The following is a 23,361-nucleotide window of genomic DNA, read 5'->3' on the forward strand; positions in this document are numbered from 1 at the left end:
TCTGCTTTGCGCTCGATGGTAATAACGTGGTCAGTTTTGTGCGCCCCCCCCCCCCTTGTTTATGTGCCCTGAGCATGTCTTCCTTGCCCACTCCCCTAGCAAGGCCAGTGAGAGTAACTATGTACATGTATACCTTGCCCTCCTGTTATTGCTAATTAACGCTTAATGCAAAAAATAGTAATTATTGAAGTCTGACAGCTTTTCGAAATAAAAAAGGTCCAGTAGCATCTAAATTTCAGGTTTCTTTCTTCATTTTTTTTGTACGGTGTTGTCTCATGAAAGAATGTTAAAATCTTGACAAAAAGGTGGCCATCTTGGAATCAAAAAGGGAAAAAATGTATCATTTTGACAACTGGAATTTTTACTACAAAGGTGGTACAATCTAGACGAAAAGGTGGCCATCTTGGAATAGGATCTATTAGGGCCTATGCTGAGCAAAGAAGGAAAATATTTATAAAAAGGCAATTCTACTCCAAGCCAGCCCTGTGTACATCTTGGAATTAATAGGATCTTGTATGTTGAGCATGCAAAGAAGGCAACCATTATTATAAATTGCTATTTTTCTATACAAAGGCGTTACAATATAGACGAAATAATGTGGCCATCTTGGAATAGGATCTGGTATGCTGAGCAAGGAAGAAAAGTCTTTATAAACTGGCAAATCTTTATGCCAGCCCTGTGAATTGGGGGGGGGGGGGGGGCTCTCCCAATCCAGGGAGAGCCCCCCCCCCCCCCCCCCCCCTTCCCCGTAATGGTCACTATAATAGTCTACATGCTGTGTGGCTGGGCGACCTCATGTATAAACTCGTGCAATTCAAAGCCTCAGCCCCTAACATTTTAAACAACAGTTCCTGCAATTATTCCTGAGGGAGGAGATGATGATGTAACAGAAGGAATGCAACTTTTACACAAGTTTTTGGGTGCCTTTATTTGAATAGTGGGCTACACACGTGGGAGAAAGTGACAATAACATTGAACACTTTTGTTCAGTTACAACAATTAGAACTCTGGTGGGTCGCGATTTTTTATTTTTTTTTGAAGAACCATGGAATTTAATCAAAGGAATGGTACTCTGTTGTAGTGTTTGGAGATTCCAATAGTCTGGCCATGGAGGAATTCTGGTGGGTCGAATGGTTTTGTAAAGAGCCATGGAATTAAACCAAAGGAATGGTACTCTGGTGTAGAGTTTGGAGATTCCAATAGTCTGGTGGGTCGAATGGTTTTGTAAAGAGCCATGTAATTAAACCAAATGAATGGTACTCAGGTGTTGCTTTATAGTGATGGGAGAGAATGTGCTAGTCTGGCCATGGAGGAGAACACGAGGCTATCCCCTTAATGAGTCAAGTAGGCCTTCTACACGGGTAGCGGTTCGGCGGGTGTGTGTACGTGTGCGCATGGAGGAATTATGACGTGTGAGGCAAATTCCCAGGAATCAGAACCAAATGGACGCATTGTCGAAGTCAAAGGTATTTTGTCAGTAACTTTATGAAATAATATATCCGTATCTGACGACTGGCACACTCTTGTACTTTTAAGTATGTATTGATTTAAGCTGCCCCCACCTTTTTATGCATGATCCTATGAGTATGACATGACGCACGTGCTATTGGTCGTACAACACTACTTTTCCCGTTGTGTGAAGGCTGCTTGCAATTAAAGCGGAAAAGTTTCCGCATGGCGCCACCACCTTTTCATTCGAAATAAAATAATATAGTATCTAATTTACCTGATTGATATTATCCCTTTTTGTAAAAATGAGTGCAAAAGTGGTGGCGCCATACGGAAAGTTATCCTGTCATGGACAAGAATCTGCATGCAGAAATAATGCTGATGATCATGCACCTATAAAAACTGGGTTTCGAAAACGCCATAAAGCGAACACAAGTTTCAAACAACAGAGGTCGCCCTTGGTCAATTACTGTTTGTTGATAAAATCGGACTTGTCGTCGGAAGTGAACTGCCTGAGCTGCTGAGTTGCTTTGGTTTTGCAGATTTACGACGACAGAAAGACGTTAGTATCAAAGAAGCTGGGCAGCTGAAGAAAGGTAAGATAATAATACTATGCAGGGTATAAAAACCTAGTCTTTTTGTTTAATTTAGGAAAATGTACTATGTAATAATGTAGCCTGTGTTAGTGTTACTAACAAGTTACGAGACAAGTTACACATATATACACTACTTACAGTAGTAACTTACACTAACTAGTAGCTAACTTAAACATGTTAAATATAAAACAGTGTTACTATTGACTGTTGTTAGTTTAGTGTTATTTGTTTTTATAAATTGAATTAAGTAATAAACAGGCCTAACCTAAAAAGGTGTATTTTAAATGGGCATCTCATTTCATCGATATCATCCCAGCTGGGCCGGCTAGATAAAAAATGATACTAGATAGACCCAGGAAGAAAACTGCGCTGTACTCCTTTTCGAAAAGTACTGCTTAGCAATTACTTTAAAAAAAAATCTATTCTAGCAACTAAGCAACTACTAACTAGGCCACCTGATGGTAGGGTAGTAGTTATTGATCCGTTACACGTTATTATATTAACTCTATGCTGTGCGTTTATGCAGTGAAATGCAAATTGTCTGAGACGTTGCGTTAATACATGTACACGTAAACTGCCCACCATTGTGGTGGGCGTGGCATCAGTCGCCGCATGTGACGCACGTGCAAGGGTTCAATTGCCAAAAAAAGTGGGCTAAAAAAAGGCAAAGCCCTAACGGTACGCCAACAAATTCATTTTGATTTTTGGCTGAAGACCAGTTTCTTTTTAAAGCAAGATTTTTCTTTGCTTTACAAATTAATGTAAAAGCAAGATTTTATACGTACAGTTGTAGGCTTTATTCGCTATGAAAGTTTGGTAAGGTGTAGGATGAAATTGTATAGGCACCAGGTACTCCTACTACTCTAGAACTATACTATATGTATGGTGTTCGTTCCTCTATCTTCTATGACCACAATTTAGCAGAACGAACCTCATCGTTCTAGAACGATTAGGAGTAGTGCTGGAAGCCTTGAATTCGCTCGGCCACTAACCTTATATTTTTGCGATTACTTTACTTTAGAATTAGGAAAATACATTGGGTTTCAAAAGACTTACAAAGGAGTTTTGGAACAGAAACCAGTCATCTCGCCCACCCCCCCCCCCGCAAAGTCGGGGGGGGGGGGGGGGGGACTGTGTCGGGGGCAACTCTGTAGGGGGCGACATTGTGAGGGGGCGAGTTTGTTACTGGAGGGGGCGAGCTTGCTGGGGGGCGACTTTGTAGGGGGCGACTTTGCAGGGGGCGAGATGACTGGCATTCTTTGGAACAGTGTAACTGTAACTGGCTTTAACGTAACAAAGTACTTTTTAGATAACATTTTGGGTTTCTTTTATCCAATAATGCACGCAGCTTCCAGACAGAAGTTTCCCACTTTCATTCAAGATGGATCCATCCGATGATGATGAGTCATACGTTTGCAAAATCTGCCTTAAAAAATTTGGCTGCGAGTCTTCTCTGAAAAGGCATTCAAGGAGTGTCCATCAAAAGAAAAGACATAACTGTGATTTTTGCGGCAAGTCATTTAAACAAAAATGCATTCTGCGAGACCATGTGCGAGTCCATAACAATGAGAAACCATTTCTCTGCGATGTGTGTGGTAAAGGGTTCTCTGGTAAAGCCAATCTCAACTTGCATCTAAAAATCCACAGCTCTGAAAAAACTTCCATTTGTGCGTTTTGCGGAAAAGCTTTCTCCAACCAAGGCAATCTCATCAGACATGAGAAAATCCACACTAAGGAAAAACCTCACAAGTGCGATGTATGTGATAAGACTTTCACGCAAAAAGGCTCGTTAAGAGATCATCTACGACTCCACAATAATGACAGACCACACTCATGTGAGGTATGCGGCAAGGCCTTTGCCCAATTGTCTAATCTTAAGACACATTTCAACAGGAAACATTACGTTGTCACAAGTGATGAACAACCGGATGGTTTCAAAAAAGAATCCCCTGAAAAACAACCTTCTGAGAAGGAACTTCTGGCAGCCGACTCTACTTCCGAGGATAATGTTTGCAGGATTTGCAAAAAATCTTTTGCGAAGAAAGGTAGTCAACAAAATAAGCGCCGTTTACGCAGTAGCAAGACGCAATTCACTTGTGACACCTGCGTTAAATCCTCTGCCCATCAATCCAAACTATCGACTCATAGCAAGACCCGCCATTCAAGTAGAAATCACTCAGTAAACATCTTTCGTTGTACCTTCTGCAATAAGATCTTCTCACAAAAGTCTAATCTTAAAACGCATCTGAGAATCCACACTCTGGAAAAACCATTTTCTTGTGAGTATTGCGATAAACGTTTTACGCAATCAAGCAATCTGAGGAAACATGTGATGACCCACACCCTTGAGAAACCGTTTCCTTGCGACGTTTGTGGAAGGAGCTTTTCTCAGAAGAGTAATTTGAAGAAGCACAAGAGGGTTCATACAAATGATGAGAATACTTCTAGGAGGGCGACCAAAAGGAGCGTAACTCAACCAAGAGATGAACCGTTCATTTGCGATGTCTGCGGGAAATGCTTCACACAAAAGGCTAACGCCAAAAGGCATAAAATGATACATACCAACGAGAGACCTTTTGTGTGTAACATTTGCGGCCGAGCCTTCGCACAAAATGAATACCTGAAAAAACACCTTCTGGTCCACTTACCTGTCTTAATGCGGAAACCTTTTGTCTGTAATTTTTGCGATAAAAGCTACGGTAAAAAATCGCAATGGTTACAACACCAGAAATTGCACTCTGACAACGAAGGTTTAGATGTTGCTGACCAATAATATAATAATTTGTAATAATAATATTGAAGTCTTATAGCGCACGTATCTACCACCAAGGTACTAAAGGCGCTGAGATACAAATTTTCAGAAAGGTTTTTAAAGTTACAGTTTATAAACGTATTCTGAGAGTAGACCCAATTATGTCATGGATAAGGGTTTTACAAGGTACTTAGCCAGGAACATCGGGGCGAACCTCCTTCTCTTTTTGATATGTGCACTGGGTTCTTTTACATGCGTTACACAACTCATGGGACCAACGGCTTTATGTTTCTTTCAATGGACGAAGCAATGGTGCAAAGTTCCGATGGACGAAGCAAAGTGTCTTGCTCAAGGACACAAGTATCATGGCTGGGGATTCGAACCCACACTCTGCTGATCAGAAACACCAGAGTTTGAATTAGGTGCTCTTAACAAGACACGACCACGACACTTCCGATAGAATGCCCAAAGAGAAGGCTACCTTGTTGATAGATACGTGTGCTATGTAAGACTTTGATATTATTATTATTATTATTAATTTATTCTCCAAGGACCTAGGCCAATTTCATAGCAATTTTTAAGGGCTGGATTATGCGCCGAGTTGCATGGTCGTTTATTCTCAAGGCAGCATACATGATGTATGACCAACCACTCTTTTATTTCCATTCATACCCTTTTTGTAAAAAATGTGTAAAAATAAAGAGTTTTAAGTTTAAATGAATTTTAAAAAGTTGTTTGTTAGACCTACATAATGATAGATTTTATATGAAACAGCTTACATAATTTGCATATTTGTGAGCTCTGGTAAACAATTGTTGTCGTAAATATATGTATGTACATGTAAAGTGGTCTCGCTTGCAAATCACTTGAAAAATTGACGGGCAATCCCTTCAACTGTTCAAGTGTAAATGAACCATTTGATCGCATAGCCAAGCACAAAAACACTCGCCCACTCACACATGTGGTATACACTTTAACTTTTGATTTCAACTTTATTTCATCCACTGCTTTAATTTTTAAATATTCACCAAAAAAAGAGAAGTCAAATGTCGCAAACTCACAAGAGCAGTTTTCAAAATGCCCATAGTGGTCAAAAAGTGGCTCATACCAAAATGCCCATAGCAGTCTCAAACAGCCGCAAGGTTCGACCTATGCGTACATTGTACATGTACTTCCATTCACATAAAGAGGTCAAAGATTAAACCATGTACAAATAAGAAATTATTCAATGTAATGTACATGTAGTATCCAATGTAAATGTAGTATCCTTGTTAAAGGCACAGCCGTCGATTTCACAAAGAGTTAGGACTCGTCTTATCTCAAGTTAGGACGAGAAACACTTCAGAATTAATCTTCAAAGGTTTGCATGCTACATGGGTCCAGGCTCTGTATAAGCCCATGCTTTTTCCTGGTGCCCTCCTCTTAGCACTCGTTGTTTTTGTTCTTGTATATTTCATGATTATTTATTGTGATATTTGGAAATAAAAAAAAAGCAAGCAAACAGTGCAGGGTTGGGACTCGTCCTAAATCCTAAGATTAGTCTTAAATTAGGAAGAGTTTTGTGAAATCGACGGCTGGACACAATTGGTAATTATCGAAGACCAGTATTCTCAGTATCGCAACATATGCACAACATAAGAAACCTGTGAAAATTTGAACTCAATTGGTCAATGTTGGTCGTCAAAGTTCCGAGATAATAATGAAAGAAAAAACACCCTTGTCACATGAAGTTGTGTGCTTTCAGATGCTTGATTTCAAGACCTCAAAATCCAATTCTGAGGTCATGAAATCAAATTTGTGCAAATTTACTTCTTTCTCAAAAACTATGTCACTTCAGAGGGAGTCATCTCTCACAATGTTTCATACTATCAACCTCTCCCCATTACTTGTTACCAAGTAAGGTTTTATGCTAATAATTGTTTTGAGTAAACCAATAGTGTCCACTGCCTTAAACATAGTATCACAATTTCCATACAAAAAAATAAATTTTCTGTTTCTTGTAATTTCTGTTGACATTTTTACTGAACAAAATTCATTACAGAAACTACTGTTGACGTCTGGGTGTTTTTGTGGTAAACAGAACTGAATGATCTCTAAAGGGTTTAATGGTTGAACTTAAGTTTAGAAGTATCATGAGATGAACTTTTTATTAATTTAAGAAATTTTCTACAAATTTTTTTATTATTCTATTTTCATAATTGGCAGTAGCTGTATAAAATATAATCTACTGTACAGTGGTGATAGATGTGTGTCGCAACCAGTGTTGTACATAAATCTAGACCAATTTTAGTGGTGGGCTCTAAACCCAACTTGGCCAATCAAGGTCGAGCGGCTCAACAAGTTTTAATTATCTTTAGATATGAGGCCCGTACATGTATGCTCCGTTTTTGAAAGGGCAAGGGCACCCAGGTGCTTTCTTCTTGGTAAAGGGCACCCTATGAGGAAATTGTATAAATGAATTTTTACTAGAGCATATTTCAAGGGCACCAAAGCAATGGCAATCGCCTTGAACATGTACTTCCTGCGAAATAACCTGGTTCATACACTTACTTCTGCGAACTAACCTGGTTTATACATGTCCTTACTGCGAACGCGAACGGGAATGTTGGCGTTACTAGTAATTCGCAGCAGTTGAGTTGTGCTCAACTCTCTTGCGAATTAGCAGTGAAAACATACATGTAGTTGTGACGTCATATTCACATCAAACTTGCTTCAATTTCGCACAAAGTATGAACCGAATTTGTGTTGCCTTTGTGAAATATCAGGCCTGGGAGACCATCTTTATTGTTAGTGCTAGGCAGGCCAACCTGGCACCGCCCACTGTGGCTACAACACTGGTTCTAACCCACATGTTTTGACAAAAACCTATGTTCTGATAATCACTTGTGATCCACAGGCTGGAGTAAGGGTTGGGCTTAGGATTAGGAATATATACATTAGGGGTATCGGAACATAGGTTTTTACTAGTTGGTACAGGTTTAGTACATTGTATGTATTCCTTTTGTTGTAAATTATTTTATGGCCTTAAATACGAAACCCTGTTTTTGGTGTCTTTGAAATATATTCAACTTTATTTGGGTAAATAAAATACTGAAGGAAAATCTAAAAGAATTTGCTTATTTTTAAAAAAAAAATTTTATTTTTTGTATACTAATTTTATGTTCATAAATTCATTCTGTTGGTAAAGCTAAGGATTCATAAAAAAGCAAACTTGATCACTATGTGTACTAGCTAAGTACCCCATGGAGAGATGACAAAGAAGGAAGTTTCAGTTTTAGATATCGGAGGAAAAATCCTGAGAATTATTCCAGGATAAAAAATAAGCCAGCTGGTAGGGACTAAAAACGCAAGACCTTCGGACATGTCAAGTCATGAGTTTACAGGCCCAACTATGTATAATAAATCAGATTCAGAATATTCATTTTGAATCTCAACTTCACAGCCTGGGTGAATGTCTTTATGGGAAAACCCTGTAACAGAAAAAGGCACCTCACACATCTCCATGTCTTTCCTTTTCTGAACAGTTATCCAACTGGACCATGCATAAACCAGTAGTTTCAGATTCAGATCTTTCATCATGACGAGTAGTGATTATCTTTACGGGAAAGCTCCGTTACAGAAAGAGACTGACATAAAAACATCATTTTCGCCTGACAACTCACACCTGTTATCTCCATGTTATTCCTTATATTCCAAACAGTGAGTTTAATTAGACCATGCATAAACCAGTAGGGCTTTAGATATTTCATCATGATGAGTACATTTGTTTCTCCGGTGTCTGTTTGTGAGCCAAGTAGTGAAAGGCTATGCTAGACAGTGCGCTGATGAGGAAGATCACATCAAACCAGCGATGGTAGAAGTTGAATTGCAGGTCTCCCAGTACCTCGGTGATGATCATGCGATATTGCGGGGGCATGTTCATGCGCATGAGCAGAACAGAAGAAACGAAATACATTCCCTGTAATAGAGTACACCAATGAAAGATGAATGAAAATTTGTATCGAGGAGGACTAAGACAAGTCTAACAGACAAAACACTGCAAGAGCAATGCAGTACCTCGGTGATGAGGTGATGATCATGCAGTATTGCGAAACAAAAAATCAGCTAAGCAAAACCAAAATATGTTTACCAAAATCTAGTTACCAGTCAAAATACCATTTCTAATGCACAGTCTGTGACCGGTATTCTGCTAGCTTAAGCATGTTAAGCTTTGAAGAAACTTTTTAAGCAATATTTTCAGCTTAAGCAGCTCTACGAAATTAAGCCCAGGCAGAAGGGCAATTGCCCCGAAGTATAGACGATGTGACCTCTGACGTCACACGAAAACCATACCTTGATTCGCGCGCATACCGCCGGGCAAAACCTTTGTGTTTTGGCAGCCAGCTAGAAAGTGTATGCAATCTTACTGTGACTGCGCAACTCAGTGCCTGGCGAAACATGACGTATAGATTGTTTTGTCAACAGAGGGCGGTTTGAATGTAAACAAAGGTCACATCGTCTGTAAGGCCTGTTGGAATGAGTAGAAATCAAGCTCTGATTGTCTTCGCACTCACCATTGTTTGCGCCAACAGCAGAACGATGACGTTGGAAGACTTGCTACTTGACATTGTGTAAAAGAACTGGAGGTCAAACAAACAAGATTACACAATATTAGAGTTAAACATCTTGAAACCACTTCACATCGGCGAATGCATACATGTACGAGCTTGCCTAATCTTTCTGGACTGACTTGCCGTTGACGGTTCATTTTTGTTTTTGCAGCCACACAGTCATTTGAAATATTAACAAAGACTTTCTATTGAGTAGTTATCTTGCATTGTTGTACTCTCCAACAAGATTTGCTGCTGTCCTGGAGCGGGTGGGTTGACAATTCCATTTGTGCTCTTTGCTTGTGCTATCAAGATTGTGTTTTACAAGTAGGCATGCACCTCATACGCTGCGTTTTACCCATACAAAGAGAGACAACAGGTGGAAAACAATCCTTGTCATATCCCTTTTCTGTGGATAATTGTGTAACTGGGTCCAGACCTGTGGTTTTTTTTGGTACAAATTGGGCATACAAGAATGGACAAGCTGTCACCAATGTTAATCATTGTATCAAGCTCAATTGAAGTATTTATGTATGAATATTAACAATGACCTTTGACCTTTCCTTGGTGAACTTTGACCTTACCTTAGTGAACTTGATGAGCAGACCACGTATAGAGGTGACGATGATGATTCCTACGAGTATGAAGGACACATGTTGGGACCAGAATTTGACCTAGATAAAGTAAAGAGATATTCAAAAAACGGTAAGCTTTCTTTGTCGTGTTGTGGCTGAGCGGTCAAGAGCACCAGACTCAAGCTTAGGTGTTTCTGTACAGCAGAGTGTGGGTTCAAGTCCATGGGTTCCTGGTGTTGTTTGTCGAGCGACTACGTGCACTGGACACATGCTCTGGTGCTTCTGATTGTGGGCTTGAGTCATGGTCTTGATGCTCGTTTGCTTTAGCAAGACCCTTAACCATTCTTACTCTGTCCTTCGTCCTGTCATAGGTCCTGTAATTTGAGTAATGCATGGACATAAATGTACCATCCTCGGCCCAATCTGAAATCATCATCAAACAGACTACGATTTAAACAGCTACCTGAGCGGAATGTTTTCAACAGAAGTTGTATTTTTACTTGTTTATAAAGAACTTGTTCACCATTTTAATGTAATTTTGATATGTGTACACTTCTGAACTTTTCGTAATTATCGATTAAAAAGTCAGGCCCCTACCTAAAGGTTTTTTGAAAAACTAAAAACACTTCTGCCGTTGAGAGCGGGCGTCAAAGGACAATGCCGCTGACGTCATTTGTGGGAGTTTCCTTTGTTATACATCCACGCTGCAACAAAGCGGCTTTATCTACTTATGACGTTTTGAGAGTGATTAGGAACGGGTTTTTCGCAAATCTCGCAGAAAAGCTCTGGACAAGGGCATACAAAATGATTGTGTTTTTACACAATTGAAACCTATTTATAATCATGACTCAATTTCCTTATACAGCGAAAACATTTTAGGTGGAATTCAGCAAAGTTCACGACTTGACATTTTCGTTCAAGCAGGTCTTTAACATTCCTATCTCTCATTCTTCATCAAGTGATAGAAGCTGATGTAGGCTTCTCACCAAATTCGTTGATTGCCATTCATTTGAAGAGTGATTTACCAAACGTATACCTTCCCTTTAAAGGCAGAGGACACTATTGGTAATCACTAAAAACAATTATTAGCATTTTAAAACCTTCCTTGGTAACGAGTAATGTGGAGAGGTTGAATATAAAACATTGAGACTTCAGAATTAGATTTTGAGGTCCTGAAATCAAGCATCTGAAAGCACACAACTTCGTGTGACAAGGGTGTTTTTTCTTCCATTATTATCTCGCAAATTCGACGACCAATTTAGTTCAACTTTTCACAGGTTTGTTATTTTGTGCATGTATAATGAGATACACCAAGTGAGAAGACTGGTCTTTGACAATTACAATAGTGTCCACTGTCTTGAAGCATGCACCAAGGTACAACACTCAACATAATAAATAAATGAAACATCCATTTTGGGAGCATCACTCACGTCAAACTCAATTCCTAACCAATGAACAGCAATCTCGACTCCTTTGGTGACTGGGTCCGTCTTTCCAACTCGGTCAAAGATGATGTTGACGGTACATATTGTAATCTTCCACAGGCAATACATGGAGAAGACGTACCCCATGATGTTGAAATACTTGCCCTTCAGTGTCTTTGAATACTCGATTCGTTCCTGTGGAAGAAAATTTTAAAGTCTCTGAAATATTGACGCTCCTATTGCAACGAAGATAAAGAATGCTTTTTTTTCTTTGACCTTACACTTATTATTATATAATAAGCACTGTATAGATCGATACATATATGGGTAAGTGCTGCTACTGCCATGGATGGCCGAGCCGCCATTGCTGGGTCCTGACATTCTGTCGAAACCTGCCCCCCCCACACACATTTAAGATGACTGTGAACTGTGGATGACATTAAATGGTCAGACAGTAGGAGGGTTGCCAGTGAACTGTGTAGATGCATTCACCACATCTTATTATACTGCATAGATTGTCTATCATTCAAGAAAACAGTGGGTATTTCATTCAAGAGCACAGTGGATGGTATTGAATGGTCCGACAGTAGGAGGGTTGACTGTGAACTGTGTAGCTGCATTCACCACATCTTATTATACTGCATAGATTGTCTATCATTCAAGAAAACAGTGGGTATTTCATTCAAGAGCACAGAGGATGGTATTGAATGGTGCGACAGTAGGAGGGTTGACTGTGTTCTGTGGCATTCACCCAATTATACAGTTGTATCACGGAGAGGCTGACATAGTGGATGATATTGAATGGTTAGACAGTAGGAGGGTTGACTGTGTACTGTGTGCACATAGGGAACTTGTCCACAATAAAGAATGATTCAGACCTTTGTGCTATTCAGATCAATGAGTTCCAGGAATAACTGTCGACTCAGCTCTTCATATCCAGCAACTTCTTGCTGCAGTTGACTAAGATCTGATGTGACACCCGGAGTTAAGGAAACAAACTGTTGATTTGTTTCTCAAATGTGTTAACTGCATCTCGTGTGTAAATTTCTAATTGTAATATTGAATGGCACGACAGTAGGAGGGTTGAATGTGTACTGTGGTATTCACCAGAAGTCACATTGCAGGCTGTGATAGCTTATCATTCAAAGCAAGGGTGGATGATATTAAATGGTCAGACAGTAGGAGGGTCGACTATGTACTGTGTAGATGGATTCTTTACATCATTTCATATTGCATAGCTTGTCTATCATTCAAGGCCACAGTGGATGATATTGAATGGTCAGACAGTAGGAGGGTTGACTGTGTACTGTGGCATTCACCCCATTATATCACAATACAGGATGGCAAAGTGGATGGTACTGAATGGTCAAACAGTAGGAGGTTTGACTGCGGCATTCACCTCATCATATTGCATGCTGGCCTAGTTGATCATTCAAAATTAGTGGATGAAACTAAATAGTCAAACAGTAGGAGGGTTGACTGTGTTCTGTGGCATTCATCCCATTATATCGTATACATGTAACAGGATGGCATAGTGGATGATATTAAATGGTCAAACAGTAGGAGGTTTGACTGTGGCATTCACCTCATCATATTGCATGCTGGCATAGTTGATCGTTCAAAATTAGTGGATGAAACTAAACGGTCAAACAGTAGGATGGTTGACTGTGTCCTGTGGCATTCATCCCCTTATATCGTATACATGTAACAGGATGGCATAGTGGATGATATTGAATGGTCAAACAGTGGGAGGTTTGACTGTGGCATTCACCTCATCATATTGCATGCTGGCATAGTTGATCATTCAAAATTAGTGGATGACACTAAATGATCAAACAGTAGGAGGGTTGAATAGGCTTCATAACATAACAGAAAGGATACTTGCTCCACCGCTGGATGTTGCAACACTCTTCAGCATTCCCCATATACCTGACTGCTTGGGGGTTGTTGAAGCTCGCTGTAGTTGATCCTTCTCTATCATTAGTATTCTATGCACAGAAACATACAAGTGTTAGAACTTAACTGATACTTAATTAGTTGGCTAATCTTTCACAAGAAAGACATGAACAAATCTGAAACCAGACGAGAGTCTGAATCTTCCCATCCATATATCTACCTTTTTTTCTTGGTGAGTATCATCTCCATGACCTGCATTAGTTTTCTCTCATGAGCCAATATGTCCGCCTCACTCACATGTCTGAAATTAAAGACGAATTTATATCAAACAATATTTTTTGTTTACTTGTTTTTTGTTTGTTTCTTTAGGCACTTGGCAAACTCCCACAAGAAAATATAAACGTCAAGCTGGCAACAACCAATCTCTCTCATTCAAACATTGCTTTAGCATCTATGATAACGAATTGAACAAATCAAAATAATTGTGATTCAGTAACTAGATGACATTACTTTATTAGTCATTGTAAAATCAGCAGTTAGCTTGGTAGGAGTCGAACCCACAACCTTGTGATTGCAAGTCCTGCAGTCTAACCACTGGACTATGGTTAGCTTGGTAGGATTAGAGCCCATAACCTTGTGATTGCAAGTCCAGCAGTCTAACCACTGGACCATGGTTAGTTTGGTTAGGATTCAAACCTACAGCCTTGTGATTGCAAGTCCTGCAGTCTAACCACTAGACTTTGGCTAGTTTGGTAGGATTCGAACCCACAACCTTGTGATTGCAAGTCCTGCAGTCTAACCACTAGAGTACGGTTAGTTTGGTAGGATTCGAACCTACAACCTTGTGATTGCAAGTCATGCAGTCTAACCACTTGACCACAATGATGCCTTTGGATGATACACAGTTGTGCTTTTGCACTCTGTGTGGTAAAGCCACAGACAAACTTCAGAAGCGGGAATATTTTGCTGAGTTTTCAAATGGCAAAAATGGTCACTGCATCTACATACCTCATGAAGTATGCCATGTAGGTGTAGGGACAGTTGACTGCACCAAAACCAGACAGGACTGCGATAATGGTCACTCCAATCACACCGATCCTACTGATCACCTGCTCCATTGAGAATATTCCATGTTTGCGACTCAAGATGGGAAAGGGGTCTCCTAACTTCCAGAAGAAGTAGACGAAGATCAGCCAAGCGACGAGAGAAAGTGGGAACGTCAGATGGCGATTCTGAACTACAGGATACAAAAGATCAATTGGTGGTAAGTGCTTGATATCTTTAAGCTGTTTAAAGGCACTGAACATTTTTGGTAATTGCTGAAAACATCAGCAGAGGACAGCAGAAAACATTGGTAGAGAGCTGTTGATAGTTTAAAACATTGTGAGAAATGACTCCCTCTGAAGTAAGTTTTTGAGAAACTTTTAAATAACTTTTATGTGCTGCTTAAAAGCAGCACTATGAATATATAATTTGGTTTGCAGTACAAACACCATGTGTATGTTTACTTGCCAGGTAGATTTTGTTCTTTAGAAAAACTGTATTGCTTTTTAACTACTACCTGGGCAGAAGGTAGGAAATCAGCCAGGACTACTCCTTTAGCTATAGTGGATCGAGGGGACTTCTCGTTATTAACTTCACTACCGCGGAGTAGTAACATTTCAACTAGCTTGCTCTAGTAATCGTCGGGAGTCTCCAAGTAGATGCACACACTGTAAACCAAATATGTATACATTTGTATGCAGAATTAATAAATGAAATGAATACTGTTTTATTACCGATGCGTATATTGGTAAAGATGAACCAGGATACATAGAATGGTAGGATCACGATCATGATGAAGAGGATTGCATACAGGTCAAACTTCCAGTGGAAGAAACGAGAGCTGAAACAAACAAATAAATCATAAATTATATATTGCGTTTTAATGGCAGTGGACACTATTGGTAATTACTCAAAATAAATATGAGCCTAAAATTGTTGATAGTACAAAACATTGTGAGAAATGGCTCCCTCTCAAGTAATGTAGTTTTGAAAGAAGTAATTTTCCACAAATTTGATTTTGAGAGCTCATTTAGAAATTGAGGTCTCGAATCAAGCATCTGAAAGCACACAACTTTGTGTGACCATGGTGCGACAAGGGTAATAATGTGAAACCCTTTGGGACGCCCTCCCGGTGTGGAGAACGCTATATAAAAACAGGTTGTTATTATTATTTTTATTTTTAATATTATTATTCCTGTCAGATGCTCTAGAGTAAGGGAGTCTTGGGTTCCCACCTACGTAAATAGCCACTTTGACCTTGAAAGCCGAAGGATTCAATTTAGAAACTTACTTGGAGTTTAATACGCCCAGTATCTCGAAGATGATGAGTTCAAACAGGGTGCATGAGAGGGCAAAGGTTGCAGAGAAAACCAGCTGAACTATGACATGGCGAACCTGCAGTGTCATTGGGAAAAAGAGAGAAAATACAAACCGGCTCAGTGCTTTTACAAGGGTTGTAGTCACGGTGGGCGGCGGTGGGCGGGCCCGCCCAGCACTGACAATTTCCGCCCAGCACTTCAGCTGAAAAATAGTCTGCCGCCCACCACAAAATTCCCCCCCCCCCCAAAAAAAAAGTTCTGCCGATATTGATCACATTGCAAGACTAAAATGTCATGTTTTTCGCAATCTCTGACCAAATTTAAATTCAGCTGCCCACCACTAAAAATGTCCTAGCTACAACACTGCAAGCAAGTAGCTAAGGTCATTCTGAAATTTCATATTCGTAGAGATCAAAATCAACATATAATGTTTTACTTTTTTAGGTCAAATAACTACCTTGAATACCACTCTTAATCAATAAACCCATTTAACCAGGATGGAGCTCCAAATTATGCAAACCAATTTTATCAAACCCATACAAATTGCACTATACTAGTTCTGATTTGTACGTAGACCTAATGAAGTAAATATTTTATCTTCCATTTTCCAAGGCCATAATAAAACCAGCTCTTCTATAGCGCAATTCCTCCAAAAATGATCAATGCGCTTTACACACAAACAAAAGCAAATGTAATACACTAGACTAAATCAGTTTTGAGGTTGCGTTTGACATGTTTGAAAGCTAAAACTGTTAGAGAGGACCTTAGATGGTATGTGGCAATGTGTTCCAGAGAGTTGGCCTGAAAACACTGAACGACCCATCGCCTATCCGCCTGCTACTCTTTGGGACAGAAAAACGAGTTACGCCCGGCTCGATCGCAGGCCTTCCCTAAATGGTGCATCTGGTGGCAATGCAGTCTTTCAGGTAGACAGACGACAGATCATTCAGAGCTTTGTAGATGAAGAGTAGTGCTTTGAACTTGATCCTTTTGTCAATTGGCAGCCAGTGTAGAGAGTTTAACAGAGGAGATTGGCAGCCAGTGTAGAGAGTTTAACAGAGGTGATGTGGAACGACGGCGTTGAACCTGGAATGCAATGCGGGCTGCCGGATTGAGTAGTCTACAGCTACGGCTATGTTAGTTGCAATGATCGTTGTCAAGGGTACCGATCACCGCAACTAATGCTAGATCACCCGTTTTTAGCAGGGTTGGAGTACACTTTCATTGGTCACCCATAGCAACTGCCCTACGAACATTCGCAGAAGTCGCAACATCAGACATGGTATGAAATATCTTCTGTTATCTATAATTTATTAATTATAAATCCTCACCTCGTAATTTTTGAAGAGTTGTCGCATGAAAAAAATCCAACCACCCAGGAAAAATAGAATCTAGAGTTAAAAGGAAAAATACACTGTCATTGTCATGTACATGTATGATGTACAGTAACTGTCTGTAGTGTAAGCTTCGCCGCCCGTGGGCAGGAGGGTTACTTTATAATTATTTACCACAACTAACTCATTTAACTGCAGTTCTAGTTGGGGTTTCTATGGTATGTACCAACAAATCAAGTGAAAAAGCATGACCCTCAAACCAAAAACACAAAATTGCAACGGAACAATCACAAAGTTTCAAATGTAAGTTTCGACAAAATAGCCGTGAATTTCTTTCCCCCCCTTGGCCTTTCCCAGATCCCCCGCCCCCCAAAAACTTACCTGGGTTGTAAACATAACAAAAGAATCCAGAAAGAACGACATTTTCACTTTTTGTTAACGGCTGCAATTCCTATAATAATAAAGGATATAATTATTCAACATTTAGCAGCTAATTTATTGTTTAACTAAGTGATTTTGTAGAGTTTACATTACACTACAGTGAATTAGAAATATCTGTGTGACATGGAGGCTGCCATCTTTGAATGACGTTGCTTGAACCTTTAAGAAACAACCCATTTCATTGGCTGGATATAAATAGCTTACTTCTAGTATCTTTTAAAAAATGCAAAATTCACAATCATTTTGAAACAGGAATTGTTGTATGCTTCTGTAAGAGTAAAAACCCAATAGTTTTGTGGAAAAAATTGTTGTAATATTATTGTTTAGCTCTTCCAATAATTGTCCAATAAAAATGTTTGTCACTGTGAAAAGCTCAACATTTATCGCCCAAGTGTGCGCGTTGAAGAACTCAAATCTGTCAAATAATTTTTCGCCTGGTCATTACATCCCACGAAGTACGTGCAGCTTTTTGGGCTGGCATTATAGCCCAATAGTTCAGAGCACTCGGTACATCAGTTTGACCTTGATTGATGGACGGTGTGCTAAGCATGTTGTTTTCAATGTTTTGATTTTCGTGCATTTATGCAAAGTTTTTTGGACTCGTTTATTGACCCATATTTATGGGTCAGAGAAGGACGACCATAATGACGGTGGAGCATGGTGTGTTTCAACAGCGTGATGAGTTAAAGGTAGGTTTTTTTTCAGCAATTTGTTTCCGTGTTCTCGGAAGTCGGACCGGTCACGGCACGGTATTTTTTGTTTGTGTAGACTCGGTCCGATCGGACTGTACAATAACATGTATTTAATTTAAAGAGGTTGTGCAGATGAGATTGCAATCAGCATTTTCAGTTTGAAACTTTGGGTTTGTTTGGCATCATGTCTTCCTCCATTCTCCGGCGCTTCTCTGCTGGAGTCTGAATCTGATGAAACAAGCTAATTAATAATTTGGTGGTGGACTGAAAACATGCTGAACTACATGTATCGTAGGAGGTCCTGTTTTCGAGGTGTCCCTAATATCGTGGCAAATCTTTTACCTCTCTGTGCGCGATGTAAACAGTCCCTAGATAAAAATTGTGTGGTTTTATTTGCCAAGCATAGAGTCTCCTCTTCTTTGACCAAAACTTAGAAACACGTAATGCTCCACTGGTCATTTGCACTTGTAAATGCAAAAAAGTTGGTATTTTAGGTATTTCTACAAGGTACAAAAATATGTCATAATGTTGAGGCCATAAAAAAATATTTGCCCACCGAAAAAGTTTTATCAAACGCTATTTCAATTCACAATTCATGATGATCAAAATCATGTGACTGAATGTTTTGCTGAGCATTCTTAAAGAAAAATACAGAGGCTTAAAGCAGCCATGTGCCTTATATCATTTTCTAATATTTTTTGAGATTTTGATTTTGTAACCCTCGTATCAATACTATACTATTATTTATATTAAAATTTAAACATCAGCTTGTTGATTCAATTATCACTGTTTATTAATACGCTTTATTATAAATATTAAGAAAAAAAGTAGAAAAAAAATAAATAGAAATCAGATTTTGAAGCCAGTAATTATTCACACTTTTTATTTTTTTTAATTTTTTTAAATTTTTTGCAAGTTACCATGGTAATTTAAAAAATTTAATAAAAAAATATTTTGAATAAAATGAAGGCAATTGCTGGCTATACAGTCATACACAGAGTCTCAAAGAACACTTGTAGTCACTGCAGATGTTTCTTCCATGTATGGCTTCACCGGGAAACCATACTTTCTTGTTTGCCGTGAAAATAGGAAAAACTCAAAACAAATGGGGCCAGTTGAAGTCATCCAAGATCGGTGAGTGGTGTGAACATTTCAATGTCCATCAAGTTTTAATATATGTTTGCATACTTCGTATTAACAAATGAAGATAATTAGGGCATCGGTTGATATATTGCATCATTATTTTTTTCCCAATTCAAAGAAAAAGGCATAATAGCGTGATAACTGGTAAGCAGAGGATACATCATCAACATCTGAATTCAGGTTATCTTGTAACCAAGTCAACTCGTACCCAAGTTGTCCCAAGTCAACAGGTACCCAAGTCAACTCGTACCCAGGCCAAGTCAACCATGTCAACTCGTACCCAAGTCAACCATGTCAACTCGTACCCAAGTCAACCATGTCAACTCGTACCAACCAAGTCAACTCGTACCCAAGTCAACTCGTACCCAACCAACCAAGTCGAGTCAACTCGTACCCAAATAAATTTTTACCAAATTTTGTGGTTTCTCTGTCGGCAAAAATTGTTTACCCAAGTCAACTCGTACTTATAAATATTGTAGTTTAATTTATTTATTTATATTGTAAATCATACATTTATCTATAAAAATTGTTCTTTTGTTGCAAAGAATTTTTTTATTTTTTGCAGGTAAAAAACTGAGAACTACATACAATAAGCAAATAACGCAATGTTATAAAATCACGCCGCATGTAAGCCTGGACGATATGATGATAATATCGTCACGATACGATATTGAAAACAATATCGCCAACAATATCGATGTTGTTTTTGAATTTATCGAAATATCTTCTCAAAACGATGTTTTTTTTCATAGACGATATCTTTCAAAATATCAAGTATTTTCCCACGGATGTGGCTCAATGCATATACCTTGTAATACGTCCTCATATCTAGCCATGGTGGTCTACCTTTGCAACGCTGAAGCAGAACGAACGTTCTTGAACCGTTTATGTGCTGTGTGAATATCTGGAGCAGTATCCATCACCTCGATCCCACAGTTAATGTTCTGGTACTTTATTATTAGGGGATGCATGAACTGAGTGCTGCCGTGGCCAAGCATGGGTGCAAAGCTGTAGGGGAAATTCCCTTGGCCAGAAATCACCACGGAGCGGTATCCATCACCTCGATCCCACGTTTATTCTTATAAGTTATTATTTGGGGTTGAATGAACCGAGTTTTTCTGTGCCCACGTGTGGGTGCGAAGCTGTAGGGGAAACTCCCTTGACCAGAAATCACCACGTTGTTGTGAGGAAATGTCGGACCATGTCGGACGCACTGAAAATACGGGTCCAACCACTTGCCGTCAACTCAATGTCATCTCGCTAGGTGCCGTAGACTCACCATCAAAACCTCCAGTAATATGTTTAAAATCAACAAAAGAGTCATAGAACTGTAAAGTATTAGCCAAAAGAGAATTTTTACTAGTTTTGGTTACATTTCGGAAATAAAATGAGGGTTTTTTTTTCGTGAAAAAAATTATCTCGAGGCGGCAAAGCTGTTGGCCGCCGTCTTGCTTCTTCACAGAAGCGTCACGGCTAAACAAAAAGCGCCACGGCTAAACAAAAAGCGCCACGGCAAAACGAAAAGAGCCACGGCAAAACAAAAAGTGCCACGGCAAAACAAGAAGCGCCACGGCAAAACGAAAAGCGCCACGGCACTTTTTGTTTTGCCTTGGCGCTTTTTGTTTTGCCGTGGCGCTTTTCTACAGTTGGGCAGGTTGTACAGTTGGGCTGGTTGTACAGTTGAGCTGATTCTACAGTTGGGCTGATTCTCCTTGGGATGGTTAGTACAGTTGGGATGGTTCTACAGTTGGGATGATTCTATAGTTGGGATGGTTGTACAGTTGGGCTGGTTGTACAGTTGGGCTGGTTGTACAGTTGGGCTGGTTGTACAGTTGAGCTGATTCTACAGTTGGGCTGGTTGTACAGTTGGGCTGGTTGTATAGGCCTAGTTGAGCTGATTCTTCAGTTGAGCTGATTATACAGTTGGGATGACAGTTGGGAATGATTCCACAATTAGATGGAACTCGTCATACAAATTCAATGTACAATGCCACGCTCAACATTTGGTGGTCAATAGGTTTGTGTGTAAAAGCCGCGTCGGCTAAAATGCACACTTCTCTGAATAACACACGTTTACATTGACCACCAAAATGGCGCATCCAAGATTATTCTGATGATGACGTCAGGTGAATTGGGTCAATAGTGAACAATACATGTATAATACAAAGATTTTTAGATTGCATTGTGGATATTAGAATATTGTGTTAAATACCCTTTCACTGAATGTATTACAATGTACTCCCAAGTTAAGTGAAAAACACCTTACGCAAATCACTCAGGTGGGATTCGAACCCACGACCTTTGCATACAGTTTTGTGCATAAATATTCATTCATTCATTCATTCATTCATTCAATGCTTTATTAAAAATCTATTCAAATTGCTGCCAGCAGCAGAGTGACATGAACAGTAACACACCATGGAGGTACCACAGACAAGAGTAGTTTCTGCACCTATGTTACCCCCATTCCTTCTGTGGTTGAAATAAATATTGTTTTGTGGAGTTTGGTAATCTTTGTCAAGTCGGGGCTTCACCCTGTTAGAGGATTGGGTAAAGGTTTGGAAGAGGTGTTGGTGAGTAGCTACATTAGCTCAGGAAGTTTTGTTCAGAGGAATTTTTCACAAGAACATTTTGTACAATTTATTTTGTAATGTATTAATAGTATTGGCATCCAATGTAAACACAATGTCGTGTTCATCATTTCAATTTTTAAAACTCCCTATGTGAGAAATAGAGCGGTCCACATACAAGTATGTAATTTGGTTGATGCACAAAGAGTGTGTGAAACTAAACCACAGGGTGACTCCATTACTTCATGGAAGGGGTGTTCATCAAGATGACCTTCAGATTTGTCAAGGAGGGGGAAGTCTGTCTCCACTTTCCAAGTAAGGCAGCAAGGAAATTCCAGACATTCCATCGGCATACTGCACTTACACAGTGCATACATGTAGCACAGTGTACCAGACAAGCCCAAGTGCTTTTCTTATTATATGCTTTGCAGGTGTAAAGTTGCAATAGATGAAAGTGGGCCTGGCACCTCGTGAACTCAAGAGCTTTGATTAATTTCTTAATTACTCACTTATCAGCACGTTGTCCTTTTTAGCACACTTGGATCACCAATATACCCTTACGTGGCAGCTGTTCTTCGGTCGGTAAAATTACATTTGTAAGAACTTGTCTGGCAAGGCATTACAGTCTGCCTTCGATGCGGTTTGTTCCATGCTGTTGCGTTGTGGAGTTTTTTATTTTAATCGGAGGTGTGAAGACTTTGATACAATTCTACCAGGATCTATAGGAAGGTTTGTGATTCCTTGAAGGATTTGCAACACAGTGCTTTGGCTGCCAATGCACATGGATTTGTAAACACACGTAACTCCCTGATAATGAGTTGATGAGCATCTTTCTTGGGGACAGAGTAGCAGTTTTTAAGATTGTGTTCAGAAGAAATTAACTGAGAAGGATTTTTGTAGCGCGTCTTTTGAGGATGTCTCTACTTGTTGATCACACTGCGACAACAGCATCAGGGGAGCCTGAAGTTTACTACAGTCGGTATATGAAACGTCGTCAGCTGGTATGTACTTGACAGGTCTAGATTTTAACACTGGTCAAGTGATTATTCATGTAGCCTCGGGCCAGTTAACTAACTTAATTTGGGACCAGAGAAGTCCGTTGGTATTGTGTTTTTCAATTGACTAAAGCCCGGTTCATACTTCATGCGAATGTGAATGCGAAGCGAACTTGACGTGAATTTGACGTCACAACCCTCTGATCCTTTCGCAGCGATATTCGCAAGTGAGTAGAGCAGATTAAACTGCTGCGAAGTGCAAATTATTCGTTGCGAATTTGTGACACGTCAACATTCGCTTCGTATCCGCAGGAAGTATGAACCGGGCTTAACTGACTGAAGTTGAGTCTTGAAGCATACTTAATGTAAGACAACATTAATGGGATATTTTCTTAGTGCTCAAATTCAAAAGTTCTTGATCACAAAACAACTTGCTGACGAGTTTGCAGCTTCAAGAGTACGCCCTCGTATTGGTGGAATAGTCGCAATGTGTGTAGTGTTGAGTGTATGTTGGCTCCATGGTTTTCTTCCTCAATTTAGAC

General features: G+C 39.6%; 3 protein-coding genes across 5 annotated transcripts in view; 2 read left to right on the plus strand and 1 right to left on the minus strand.

Annotated features, from left to right (window-relative positions):
- Positions 1–1,933: 1,933 nt before the first annotated feature.
- LOC139951422 (uncharacterized) lies at positions 1,934–7,657 on the plus strand. Its single transcript, XM_071950307.1, has 2 exons — positions 1,934–2,045; positions 3,394–7,657. Exon 2 carries the CDS (start codon positions 3,427–3,429, stop codon positions 4,816–4,818), a length of 1,392 nt encoding a protein of 463 aa, XP_071806408.1. The 5' UTR covers positions 1,934–2,045; positions 3,394–3,426; the 3' UTR covers positions 4,819–7,657.
- Positions 7,658–7,792: 135 nt separating this feature from the next.
- On the minus strand, positions 7,793–17,553 carry LOC139951423 (Golgi pH regulator-like). The gene is made up of 12 exons (XM_071950308.1): positions 17,360–17,553; positions 16,976–17,035; positions 15,617–15,720; positions 15,060–15,166; positions 14,290–14,518; positions 13,502–13,582; positions 13,267–13,373; positions 12,264–12,352; positions 11,392–11,580; positions 9,971–10,060; positions 9,351–9,416; positions 7,793–8,755 (listed from the first exon to the last, which is right to left on the minus strand). Exons 1-12 carry the CDS (start codon positions 17,399–17,401, stop codon positions 8,546–8,548), a joined length of 1,374 nt encoding a protein of 457 aa, XP_071806409.1. The 5' UTR covers positions 17,402–17,553; the 3' UTR covers positions 7,793–8,545.
- A 383-nt stretch (positions 17,554–17,936) lies between these two features.
- LOC139951341 (ubiquitin carboxyl-terminal hydrolase 25-like) overlaps positions 17,937–23,361 on the plus strand; it is a 32,867-nt gene continuing 27,442 nt past the window's right edge. Inside the window, exon 1 of one of the 3 annotated variants that reach the window (XM_071950192.1) lies at positions 17,937–18,108. In XM_071950192.1, coding sequence (XP_071806293.1) covers positions 18,040–18,108 — 69 coding nt within the window. In that variant the 5' untranslated portion in view covers positions 17,937–18,039. Of the gene's footprint in view, positions 18,109–22,146; positions 22,826–23,361 lie in introns of those variants that run through there. The other 2 variants (XM_071950190.1, XM_071950191.1) reach the window with 2 other exon arrangements.

The sequence above is a fragment of the Asterias amurensis genome, chromosome 19 (assembly GCF_032118995.1).
Source record: "Asterias amurensis chromosome 19, ASM3211899v1".
NCBI lineage: Eukaryota > Metazoa > Echinodermata > Asteroidea > Forcipulatida > Asteriidae > Asterias > Asterias amurensis.

Excerpts from the sequence above, each read along its gene's own strand:
- LOC139951422 (XM_071950307.1), top strand. The coding sequence starts at position 3,427 with ATGGATCCATCCGATGATGATGAGTCATACGTTTGCAAAATCTGCCTT.
- LOC139951423 (XM_071950308.1), bottom strand. The coding sequence starts at position 17,401 with ATGTCGTTCTTTCTGGATTCTTTTGTTATGTTTACAACCCAG. Across the intron at positions 13,374-13,501 it reads ATACTCACCAAGAAAAAAAG|AATACTAATGATAGAGAAGG; the intron begins GTAGATATATGG and ends TTCTGTGCATAG. Across the intron at positions 12,353-13,266 it reads AACATCCAGCGGTGGAGCAA|ATCTTAGTCAACTGCAGCAA; the intron begins GTATCCTTTCTG and ends GTGTCACATCAG.